This window comes from Brachyhypopomus gauderio, unplaced genomic scaffold (assembly GCF_052324685.1).
Source record: "Brachyhypopomus gauderio isolate BG-103 unplaced genomic scaffold, BGAUD_0.2 sc182, whole genome shotgun sequence".
In the NCBI taxonomy this organism is placed as follows: domain Eukaryota; kingdom Metazoa; phylum Chordata; class Actinopteri; order Gymnotiformes; family Hypopomidae; genus Brachyhypopomus; species Brachyhypopomus gauderio.
The window spans coordinates 144,743-157,037 of record NW_027507003.1 but is presented as its reverse complement, the minus strand read 5'-3'; the positions used below and the strand labels follow the sequence as shown (position 1 = coordinate 157,037).

General features: G+C 42.6%; 2 protein-coding genes across 4 annotated transcripts; one reads left to right on the top strand and one right to left on the bottom strand.

Annotated features, from left to right (window-relative positions):
- The first annotated feature begins 1,040 nt into the window (after nt 1-1,040).
- cstf2 (cleavage stimulation factor, 3' pre-RNA, subunit 2) lies at nt 1,041-7,525 on the top strand. 3 transcript variants are annotated; one of them, XM_076995103.1, is made up of 15 exons: nt 1,041-1,221; nt 1,495-1,573; nt 1,669-1,838; nt 1,943-2,079; nt 2,522-2,641; nt 2,823-2,945; nt 3,277-3,397; nt 3,501-3,563; nt 3,989-4,048; nt 5,807-5,951; nt 6,063-6,220; nt 6,316-6,455; nt 6,569-6,607; nt 6,906-7,044; nt 7,275-7,525. In XM_076995103.1, the coding sequence occupies exons 1-14, from the start codon at nt 1,143-1,145 to the stop codon at nt 7,026-7,028; spliced, it is 1,557 nt and encodes a 518-aa protein (XP_076851218.1). In that variant the 5' UTR covers nt 1,041-1,142; the 3' UTR covers nt 7,029-7,044; nt 7,275-7,525. The 3 variants fall into 3 exon arrangements, with proteins under 3 accessions (XP_076851218.1, XP_076851219.1, XP_076851220.1); XM_076995104.1 differs by lacking the exon at nt 3,989-4,048; XM_076995105.1 differs by lacking the exons at nt 3,501-3,563; nt 3,989-4,048.
- A 6-nt stretch (nt 7,526-7,531) lies between these two features.
- nox1 (NADPH oxidase 1) lies at nt 7,532-12,149 on the bottom strand. The gene is made up of 13 exons (XM_076995102.1): nt 12,047-12,149; nt 11,660-11,755; nt 11,406-11,516; nt 11,217-11,301; nt 10,757-10,911; nt 10,474-10,655; nt 10,261-10,387; nt 10,065-10,157; nt 9,731-9,972; nt 9,453-9,615; nt 9,136-9,282; nt 8,561-8,685; nt 7,532-8,472 (listed from the first exon to the last, which is right to left on the bottom strand). The coding sequence occupies exons 1-13, from the start codon at nt 12,089-12,091 to the stop codon at nt 8,346-8,348; spliced, it is 1,698 nt and encodes a 565-aa protein (XP_076851217.1). The 5' UTR covers nt 12,092-12,149; the 3' UTR covers nt 7,532-8,345.
- Between the last annotated feature and the right edge of the window lie 146 nt (nt 12,150-12,295).

Genomic DNA, 12,295 nt, shown 5'->3' with positions numbered 1-12,295 from the left:
CGTGTTTTGACAAGTAACTTATATTTTAACGTAGGCTAGTTTTCAACGGGGTAAACTTTAAATTGTTCCTCACAGTCAGGGTTATCCCAAAACATTTGTTCACACCAAACATATTGATCTAACATAATTAATCATTTAAAAGGTGATTATTTGCACAATTTTCCATATTAGATTTATTCTTAAGTTTTTTCTGATTAATTTTTTATTCCTGTCACTTCAGTTGAGCAATTAATTCCTGTCGATAAAACATACAAATCAACCTCCGTTTTCCAAGCCTCCATTCTCATCATAATGAGCTGGACACATTTAAATGTGTGTTGTTACACATGATTGCCTATATTGTAGTTTTTTTTTTACTTCACTATGCCAGTTATAGAAGATTATGAACACTCCTTTTTACACATGCTCTATATTAAATAATAAGTGATTACGTTATTGATATTTTCAGAAAAAAATTTGATCCATGCTGGAACTGTCCAGGGTTCTGAATCTGCTCATTTTTGCTAAATGTGAAGAAACATGTTAACAGTTTAAAACTATTTTGAAAAATGTTTCATTAGAAGTATTGTGGCACTTTACCCTCGAACTGGAAGAGGTCCTTGGCAACCTACAAAACATTGTTCTACATTCAGCCATATGAAAACCAAAAACAAGAAATGTTAATGTTCACTCTATAAGATCATGGAATGTTAGGAGGATTGTGGTCCTCTTCGTACCGCGAGGAAAATATGAAAGGATCCTCTCTTATACATGTTGCTGAGCTACAGTTGGAGAGTTTGTCAAGATAAAATAAAAAACGTTATAAAAAAACATTAGCATTAAATACTAGCATAAACATATACTGTATATATCTTTTTATAAAGGGGGCGGTTAGGCTTTGAAAGGCTGTATTCCGTATTCATTTATTTATTCATGGCATCATCGTATTGCTTGCACGGAAGATGGCATCATGCGTACACATTTTGCCACCTGTTTCGAGAACGTCCAAAAAAATCGGACTTTTAATTTGAAAGTTAAAAAAAAATCAGGGTAGTGGCCATTTTGAATTTAGCTAATGTTTTACCGCTAACTTCACTGTGGCTTTGGCTACATGTTATCAAGTCGGTTTCAAATGTTCCAAAAACAACCTCTTAATTGAAAATATGGCAAATATCGCAGCTGCTGTGACAACTGCTGCGGCGAGGGATCCCGCTGTTGACCGCTCGTTGCGTTCAGTCTTCGGTAAAGACGAGAGTCTCTTGTTGATGAATAATCTACGGTTAGCTAGCTGCGGTGTTCAGTTGTTTGTTCCACTCGTTTTCCACGTTGATAACCAATTTATTCTTGTTTATAAGCACCGATTGTACCAAATTTGCATCTATATTCAAGTTAGGACGTTTTTATAGCGTTTTTTTTGGATGATGTGCCTGTTTTATTAGTTAGTTGGCTCCAGAGCCCGGAGTGAGGCGTGTGTGGTGTGATGGAGGTGGAGATGAACGTGTGTTTGTGTCCTAGTGGGAAACATCCCGTACGAAGCCACAGAGGAGCAGCTGAAGGACATCTTCTCAGAGGTCGGACTCGTCGTCAGTTTCAGGTACGTTTCAGGAGCTCCGATACACACGAGGTGTGTGCGTGCATCTGGTCCAGTAGCGGGAATGATGAAGTAAACGGACCCCCTCCCCTTCGCAGACTGGTGTACGACAGGGAGACGGGGAAACCCAAAGGCTATGGGTTCTGTGAGTACCAGGACCAGGAGACGGCGCTCAGCGCCATGCGGAACCTGAACGGGAGGGAGTTCAGCGGCAGAGCCCTGCGTGTGGACAACGCGGCCAGTGAGAAGAACAAGGAGGAGCTCAAGAGTCAGTACTCGTCGCACTTGATTGATTGTTCTCAGAAGGTTTGATGAAGATCTAAAAAAAAGCTTCTCACTTACATTAAGCAAATGTTGGTTTGATCTCCTGAGGTTTGGGCACTGGTGCTCCGGTCATTGAGTCTCCGTATGGAGACAGCTGTCCCACAGAGGAAGCCCCAGAGTCTATCAGCAGAGCTGTGGCCAGCTTGCCTCCTGAGCAGATGTTTGAGCTCATGAAGCAGATGAAAGTAAGTACATGGGAAAGCAAATTAAAAAGTGCTCACAGTAAGTTCTCCACCCATGTTTTCATTGTTTATGTTGCATCTTCATCTTTGCTGTACTCATATGGTTATTAATATGCTACTGTTACTAATTGAAATGGGAAAGTTGCTGTTTACTGGTCTCCTGAACTTCTGGAACCCAATGACTATTATGCTAATTCAAATGTAACCTTTCTGGTAAGCACAAAAGCATCAAAAGTTAACTTGACGTACGTAGTTCTCAAAATGTAACGAGTGTGATGCAGCTGTGCGTATTATTAATTGACTGATTTAATTCCAAAAATTTAATTGCTTTGTTCCAACTAAAATTAAATAATAATCCCTAATGTGAAAATGTCATAATAAATATAATAAATGGCACAGTAGGAGGTGTGGTCTAAATTCACCCCTCTTCCTGGTCACTCTGCAGCTGTGTGTTCAGAACAGCCCCCAGGAGGCTCGCAACATGCTCCTGCAGAACCCTCAGCTGGCCTATGCTCTTCTGCAAGCCCAGGTCGTCATGAGGATCGTAGATCCAGAGATCGCCTTGGTGAGAATCTCATGGTGGATGAATAACATTTACATAAGTTCTGCCAAGATCTTAAGATATTTAAGATATTTCAAGCATGGGCAGAAATTGTGTCTTAAAGAAAACTGTGAAAATGTATATTCATTCATTTGTCCAAAGTGATCTCTGCTGTGCACTGAAGCAGTATGTGCACTCCTTCCAGAAAATGCTTCATCGGCAGGCCGCGGTGCAGCCTGTGAACCCCAGCGGTCAGGCGGGGCCTGTGCCCGGCTCCAGCCAGCCACTGGCTCAGCCCAGCGCCCCCGTGGTGCAGCCCCAGGCTATGGTGAGCACGCCCAGCTGTGACGCACACTGCTGTAGCCCAGGTCTCATTAACATCATCCGTAACCCACTTTGGTTATTTATTTTAGACACCCACACCAAATGTCAGGAATTGAGCCGATTCCTTAAAAAAAACAAATTATCATTAAAAAAATTAAAAAATTCAATAAAAAGAAAAGGTTAAAACCAGTTCCGTTTGGTCTGTTGTTGTCTTTAGTTGTGGCTGTTGAACTTCTGTGCACACATTGATGTAAACATTAATTATATAAAAAATGTATTCTATGACAAAAAAGCCCATGTTTACAAACAACCTCTTTTGATCTCATGGATCCCAGCCAGGAATGCATGTGAACGGTGCTCCCCCGATGATGCAGCCTGCTCAGATGGGAGGGGGGGTGCCGGGCCCGATTCCAGGACAGGGCCCGATTCCAGGACAAGGCCCTCTGGGACCAGGAGGTAAATTTGGTGGCTCCTCAGCTTTGTGTGCATGCGAGTTGTGGGGTGTGGGGGAGTCTCTGTGCACGAGCAGAGCTGTTTTCTTCTGGTGCCTTCCCTGCAGGTGGGATGCAGGCTCAGATAGGGATGCCCCAAGGAGGCCCTGTTCCCATGGATAGGGGACCAGGTACTGGTGGTTTTGGGAAGTCCGCTTTAGAGAACGCCATTTTGTTGTGTGCGTGTGTTGCTGTTCTTTTCCTTTTTTTTTGTGGAATCTCATTTCATTTTGTATTATGAAACATGCGACCTTGTTTGTGGTTTTTTAATCTAGATATAAAGTAGAGTGTTACTGTACGTTCATTACAATCTAGATGCTACGCATGATTTGTTTATGAAATGTTTTCCTTCTTCTGAATGTTATGGAAGATACTGTAAGATGAACATAGGCTAGGCAGTCGTTTTTTTGTCGCTTAACTCATTGCCCTCTCTTACCCTGAAGCGATAACAACATGCAGGCTTTTGTTGTAGAAATTCTTGTCAGTAGTGTCTGCAGGGGATGGTGCATTCTTGCTCAGCCCTTTCTTCTGTTCCCTTTACTTAATGCTGACCCAGGATCCCTTCAGGACTCCCCTGTAGGATCATCTGGTCAGGCTGCTATCGAGCGGCCGCAAGGTATCACGGCATTGCCCTGATGTGCTGGGAGTGCATGGGCCTGTGCTCCACTCACAGACTCCGCTCTCAGCTCTTCCAGAGCCATTCATGCTAGAGACCATTTTGTTGTGGAGCCCCCCATACATAGCTGTGTTTTTTCACCACACAAAAATTTTGACTGCTGGTTGCTGGCAAAATGGCCTTTTTAATTAATTTTATATGGAGTGACCGATCGCACACATCTTGGTCTCCTGTGAGGAACGGTTCAGCAGGGCACCAGTAGAAAGACAAAGGAGGTTGCGACATTGCAGCTTGAGTTCAAATCCTGTTCACATTTCCTTGATGACCTTGGCAGCCTTTCATAAGGTGCTTGACAAATGCATTGTTACCTACTTCTGTCTACAGAATTCTTTTGTTTTTTTTTTCTCAAAAAGACATGCTCATGTATGATGGCAGTAGTTATTGATTGGGTCCAAAGGTTCTCCTAAAAGTGATTTAGGAAAGTCCAGGAAACGATAAGAAGTATTAAACACGGACCTTACATAATAAAGCGTTTTAAGGAACTTTATTAGAAATTAAGTCTAAAATGAAGTAAAAATGTGTTTAAAGGCCAAGCTGAACCAATAGGTATTTAATGTGGATTTTAAAACACCCATAGAGCTTGTTTCCTAGTATTGTGTTACACTGTTCCAGATTTGAGGGCCAATATAAGACCTCTTTCTCTCTAGGGATTGCCAATATGTGTGCCTCAGCTGAGCAAAGTGGTTGGGATGGGCTGTAGTACTGTAAGATGTAAAAAAAAAAAAACACACACACACAAAAAAAACTGTCAGAGCACAGCTATTTCAGTCCTTTAGCGCTAACAGCAAGGCTTTGTAGTAAGTGTGGGAATTAATGGGAAACCAGTACAAATGGACTAAGACGGGCATAGTATGCTGTAACTTTCATTTCCTGGTAAGGACACTGGTTGCTATGTTTTGAGCTTGTTCCTTACAGCCAGTCAGTCACATTTCAGTAGCCAAATCCACTAGTTATTAAAAAATATATAGACTAGTTTCTGAGTGCCATATAGGATTAGCATATGTCTTCTGAAAGTGCTTGTTAGATAGTAATATAATGTCTTCTCTTGTATACCAAAGTGTTAATCCAATATCTTTCATTTTAAGCTTTAGTTTTACGGAATTACCATTAAGGTGTATAATGAAATTTTAAATCTTTTTTATCAGACTCAGTACTCAATATCAGTACTTCTGTTTTACTGAAGCTTAAAATTAACACTGGTGAGCTTCTATGTGTGTGGCACAGCCTTGTATTTTGCACTGCGGTGTTGCTGTATCTAGTAGAGGGTGATTTGTGTGCCACCCCAAACTTCTTTTGGGCTCCTTTTTGGGGCCCATTTTGTTACACTTTTGCACTAACAAATTGATCTGATCTGTCAAGTATGATCAGAATGCAAGTACTCTTCAGCCTAAGCCTAACATGCCTGTTTTCAAGCCTGTCTACTGCGATAACATGGTGTCAAATTTAAGTTAAATCGAGGGTCTCTTGCTGATTCTGCGTTATTCCTTTTTCAATTAAAATGGAGACATAGGACGACAAGTTTCTTCAAAGACGTAAAAGTAAAAACGTGTTTTGGAAGAAGGCCTGTGTTTGTTTAACTGCCTTCCCCTTCACACGAGCTCAGTCTGCTAGCACTGCTTCCTTTGCCTGGTTTGCCATGTCATTTCTGTATCGTCCTTTTCAGTGAATCTCATGTGCGAGTCTTTTGTCTTTCTGTAGTGCCCATGGTAGACCCACGGGCCCCTATGAGGGGTGCACCGCCTGGACCCCAGGGGATTCCCCCGAGAGGCCTCCTGGGCGACGGACCCAATGACCCTCGAGGTGGTTCATTGGTAAACGTCACTGGAGACGTAGTGGAGCCAGGGTGGGTACATTTCTTCTGGATGTTTGTAGATGCCGTATTACTGTCACACCTGTGATTGCTGCTTAAAGATCTCTCACACACTGATATTCCGTGGGGAATAACTCCATACAGTCGGGGTTATATGGGGGCACCACCACCACACCAGGGGCCACCGATGCACATGGCTCCCCCGGACATGCGTGGACCTCATGACATGAGAGGAGCCCCCATGATGGGAGATCCCAGAGGCCCAATGATGGAGCAGCGTGGGCCACCTATGGACGCCAGGGGTACTTGATGATATGTGATTACCACGTGGTTTTATGTAGGTTTCTAAGCTTGTCTTGACAAGAATAGCAAATTAACTCTGCAATGTTTTGGAAAGCTCCCATTCCACAAGGTCGCGACCCTCGGGCTGTAGACGCTCGAGGTCCTGTGGCAGGCCAGAGAGTTCCTGTAGCCAGTGGAATGCAGGGACCGCCTCCTCACGCATTGGGATCAAGTGCACCACCGTCTGCTCGACCTGTACGCCCTCACCACCACCACCTTCACCACCACCACCACCACCACCACCACCTTCACCACCTTCTTTTGTTTTCATTGTGATTAGCATGGTAAAAACATTCTTTCTTCTACAGGGCCCTGCATCTGAGGTGTCGTCGCAAGATCATGAAAAGGTAGGTGTGGCAGATCCATGTTGAGGCAAAGGGCAACATTGGTTTTGCCTGTTTATTTCTTGGTGACGTCTTGGCAGAGTGTCAACGTGCCATTGGCTGTAGAGTGTTTTCATTTTATTTTATTTATTTTATTATTCATTTTATTTCAGTTTCCATTAATCTAACTTTCAGTTTTCAGTGAATGACGTGCATTTTCAACAAATGAGCAGTCCTCTGTTCATCACTCTGTGCTTTGTTCTTCTTCTTGCTGCATTACCGGATTAACTGATCGGCACCCCTGTGTCTCCGCCCTTCCCAGGCTGCTCTCATCATGCAGGTGCTACAACTGACCCCAGAACAGATCGCCATGCTACCACCCGAGCAGAGACAGAGTATCCTGATTCTGAAAGAGCAGATCCAGAAGACGGCCGGCGCTCCTTGAAGATTCCAAACGTGCCGTGAGTCTTTTCACGTCCCCGCCCCTTTCCAGCGAGACGGTGAAGGAGGCACGGTAGAATGAATGCTTTAAGCTTTTGTGACTGAGGAAACGTGATGTTTTAATTAATCGTATTTGAGTGGGTCGAGCACCATTGTTTACCTCAAGTGCCCTCAGGATGTTTCGACATTTAGGAATATTTCAGGAATGTAAAGAGTAACAACTTTTTTTTGGTTTGCCTTTGTTTTTCAGAGACATCCCTGCAACACATGAATACACGATTGTTTCTGTTCTGGTCAGTGATGATGGACTGCCATGTTACGTTTTGAAAGTGACATTGTTTATTTTGTGTTTAATGAAAGTTTCAGTGGCAGTTATGTTGACTGTTGGTGTTAAAAGCCAACAAACCTACACATTGTCTCACTGGCAGACAAGCACATGACTATTAATCACTTTATTGGCAGTCAGAACATTTCTCTTTTCAATAAAAAAATGGAAAACAATCTTGCTGTTATTTTATGCCTTAATTTTATATATACAGGTACACCATTACAGAATTAAATTTCATGCTTCAGTGGTGTTACATTAACTTTTACGGTAATGAATGAAAACTGGTTTACAGGAACCATTTTTCTCCTGTATATCCTGCTACACCCTTCATGGAGGCATAATTGAAATATGTACATGCAAAAAAAAAAAAGATTCAACACTTACACAAACATTCTTGCTATTAACTGTAAAAAAGCATGTCGATAACACATTGTTGAAATCGTAGTATATTGTAGTTCTATCCAACAGGTCCAAAAGCCACACCCAGATACCACAGTCATGCATCTTAGCATGAAAAATCATTACAGTTATTTGTAGTTTGAGGACATGTGTGACTGTTCCATGTGCCTTTGGAAAACTGCAAAGGTTGAAGAAATGCACACAGTACTGCACCCATATACAGTAATAATATCTGAAGAAATTCTACAATGTTCCCCTATACATTAAACCTAGATTAAACCTAAACTATACTATGAAATTCATGTATTGATTGCTGGTGTAACATCTATGTCTTAACTAATGTCCGGATGTGTGTAACACTTTGGGTCCTACTGTACAATTACAAGTAATGCCCAGATACCTCTGCCCCTGCATATGCGTTTTCCAGGGGAGGTAGTTGTATCTACGTCATGGCTACAAGCTGAGGTAGGTAGTGAAGCTTGTAAATCCCAAAATAAGAGTCCTGTCAGCATCACATTGGCTCATGGGTATACATGGTGCTTTGAGGAGGGGGCTCATCCTTCAGGTTGTGCTGATTACTTTCACCACTTCCATTTAAAAATTCTCTTTGTTAAAGTAAAACTTGGTTTTCCGAGGATCCACGTCAGAATATTTCATACATTTCTTCGCCAAGACTTTAGCTAAAGCGGCTGGGCCACAGAGGAATGTGCCGACCACGGACCTGGATGGATGAAGATTGATCTATCAATATTTTTCATACTGGATCAAACACAGGTGACGAGCATTTTTTCTTTATGTTTTAAACTCACGAGGGATTCTCTTGCCGAACTTGCTCAAATTCTTTATCCCAGTTAGGTCTTCCATAGTGAGTCTTCTGTTTTAGTCCAGTTATAACATCAGTGTCCTTATCGAAATGTACCATTACATGGGCTGCCTGTAATCACAGGAACAGTGAGTCCAAAATGCAACTATTGTTGCACCAATTGCTGTACTAATAGGTAAAACAAATATTTTAAAAATGTATTAACAAAAGGACTACTAGTGGCAGTTATGGTCTGGTGGTTAGGGAACCGGTCTTGTGACTGGAGGGTTAAGGTTCGATTCCCAGGTCTGAGGCCATGACTAAGGTGCCCTTGAGCAAGGCACCTAACCCCAACTGCTCCCAGGGCGCCCGGCTAGGGCTGCCCACTGCTCTGGGCACGTGTATACCACAGCCCCCTAGTAATCACTTGTGTGTGTGTGTGTGTGTGTTTGTATTTATGTTAACTGCACAGATGGGTAAATGCAGAGGACAAATTTCGACTGAGGTGAAAATCACAATTGACAAATATGGAACATTTCATTTCATTAGTCCAAACAGTTTGCATCACGGTCACAAACATACGTGAGTATGGTCCCATCCAGTGAGGTAGAGTTTGTATGTCAGGAAGTCTCTCATCCCTCTATCCTCCATTTCTTTTTCGAGCACTTGCAGCAAATCTGCAAACCACTCGAAGGCGTGCGTTTCCCTACACAACCAGTAGAAGTATATCTACAGAGAAGCAAGGACGAACGCTAAGAGGTATGCCACACAGATGGCAATCGGAGCGTTCAGTTTCAAGGAGCAAGACGTTGATGTTTTTTTGCAAGACAAAGAACAATGGTTTTGTAGCTTTGAGGAAGAACCCGATTTGCCTGTTCAACACGTGTGGACATTCCTACCTTTCTGGTTCGCAGTTTGGGGTTGGAGTCTTTAAATTTATACCAGATAGACTTCAGGATGGACGCAAACGGGGTGACTCCGATCCCAGCACCCACCAGCATGCTGACCTCATAGTCAAACACATCTTCACTGGCTGTTCCAAACGGGCCGTCCACACCTATCCTGAATGACCATCACAAAGCAGGAAGTTGGGTGTTCCATGGTGAAATGTATCATTAACCTCTAGTCTCTGGATACACACATATTCAAAGGGGAAATAAAAAAGGTAATGGCTCACTTTGGGCCTTGATTTCCATCTGGTAAGTTTTCTACCATCCTGATTAATTGGTCAGTCCAGTCTCCTACTGAACGGATGTGCAATGTGAAAAAGTCCTCCTCTGGTGCAGAGGTCAGTGTGAACGGGTGCCATTCCAGTTGGGAGACGGCTGGACAGTTTAAGAAGACGTACTGCCCAACATCCATCTTAAAGCCAGACTTCACCAACTGTAGCTCCAGGACTTTGGATGGATGCATCACAATCTAAGAGAGATAATTGAGAGCATTTGGTTATTTGACATGTATTTGTTTACTTCTGGTTAAAGTGCTACTCCTCAGGACCAGTGAAGGCTTACCTTTTTGTATCTCACAGTCTGCATGTAACGGACAAAGCGCAGAAACCTCTCACATATGTAAATCACCATGGGACCAATCACCCACATCCAGGTCTGTGAAAGTGCATGAGTTATTGAAAAGACCCAACAATTACATCAGAAATGTTACCTCTGGTACAGGTACATAACATGTAAATCTTAACAAGTTGATTCTTACCTGAGGAAACCCTCCAGCAAACTGAGGAATTGGGCATTCAGGAATCACACCCCAGTTCTGTGGTTGATCTTTGCACAAAGTGTAATTGTGAGGCGGTGTAGTGACTTGTTGACTTCGAACAATGCGCCTGCATCAGAAGCAATTGTTATCGTTCACAAGTTGTCCTTTTCAGGAAAAGTCAACCGTCTCTTGAAACAACGTCAAAAGACTCACCCGGCCCCATGAAAGACGAGGCCTGCGAAGAAGATGATGAAGAGGTGATGGGTGTACCAGAAGACCTCAAAGTAGTTACGGCGAATGACCTCCATTGATGACGTGATCATGAGGATGAGAGCAAGGGTGATCACAACCCCCGTGAGGCCAGCGATGGTGGTGAACACGAACACCGTCGGGGTCTGACGTGCAAGTAGAATAAAGACGTCAATTGCAACTCACTCTGTTGCCGGTGATCTGTAAACCTGATGATGTGTTTGGAAGAATGCGGTGCACAGCTCACTATATCATCATCATCATCTATAGGATTAAGGAACGTGGTGTTTTTTGCCGGGTTGTCCTCGAGGGCAGACAGGTTACCGGCAAGGGGACCATATTTTCCATGTTGACTATTGATGAACCACTCAACGTTGAGCAGATGGGCAATAGTGTGCACCGCTAGACAGTGGGGAGGAAAGGGGGGCTGTATTATTAATATAATTTGCACAGGACTAGATGTCTTCTGGGATTCTTCTTTAAGTTCATCCTTAGTGAATGTTTAACTAGACCCAGTAAAAACTGTGTTTTACATTGCAATTTTCTTGGATTCTGCTCATGGGAGAAAAAAAAAACATTTTGAATATCCTTGAAGCAATAAGAATTCTCATGGCTTTTTCAGCACTTATCCCTATTTCCCATAAATTCGACTAGCTACAGCCATTTCCTGCTAGTTATCTAACCAGGACAAGGTTTTATAGATTTACCTGTCATCAGTGCGATCATGTAGGCAACAAGTTTGTGGAACGATATATTTTTGTCCAGTTGTTTCCGCACGGTTCGTCCACAGCACTAAAGTGTAAATAAAAGGGTTAGGGTTCTGTTAAGACCCAGACCGTGTTTCACCTCTCTGATGAAACACCCATGAACACATACGTTTCAGCCCACCAACTCACCATGAAAGAGCCACGAATCAGTGACAGAAGGTTGCGGCACACTGGGAGCAGAATCAGCATACAGTTAAAGTTGAGGACGGCCGCAGGAGCTCTCGCCCACGACAACGCGGACTAGAAGTCAACCCACACACACACACACACACACACACACACACACACACACAAATCTTCTCTTAAAAACGGCTTTCATATCTTAATCTGTCAAGCTGAAGAGAAGTTACAGCTTTGATCATTAGGTGTGTGTAGTATCTTACTCCTATTAGCTGGCGCGTGTAGAAGAACTGAGGCCCCGTATCGTAGAACAAATAGAAGTTAACAAACAAGAAGATATTGATGCCCATCCAGACCACCTAAAAAATATCACATTTTTAAAACAGCGGTTTAATAGCACTTAACATTTTAAAAACATGTTTGCATAGAACATGTTTGATCTATGTATTTTTATATATTTCTTTATACACGAATATACGAATCGCAGCGATTCTATATTTTATAACTGATAAACCAATTCGTGTAAAGAAACAATTTAAATTGAATTCTGTTAATGTTGACATTTTCTTATAATAGGAATTAATTTGCTATTGTTATACAGTAAATAGTTTTTTTTTATTTGATAGTAGCTGTATTGTACGTGTTCTTACCAAAATAAAGGATTCCAGTCCATGGTTAATAATCCAATTAGCCATTTCTATCGTGCAGCGGAATTCTTACTATGAGCCGTGCTGCACCTGTGGTGCTTTTATAGCCTGCAGTCGGTCAACTCCGCCTTCACCGAGTATAGTCTCGGTATAAGGAAAGACTTTGTGGGAAATGATGAAAAGCAGGAAATTCTCATACGGAAAACTTCGTCCCGAGTTAGTACAATGCATCTTTATAAGGTGAGCACAAGG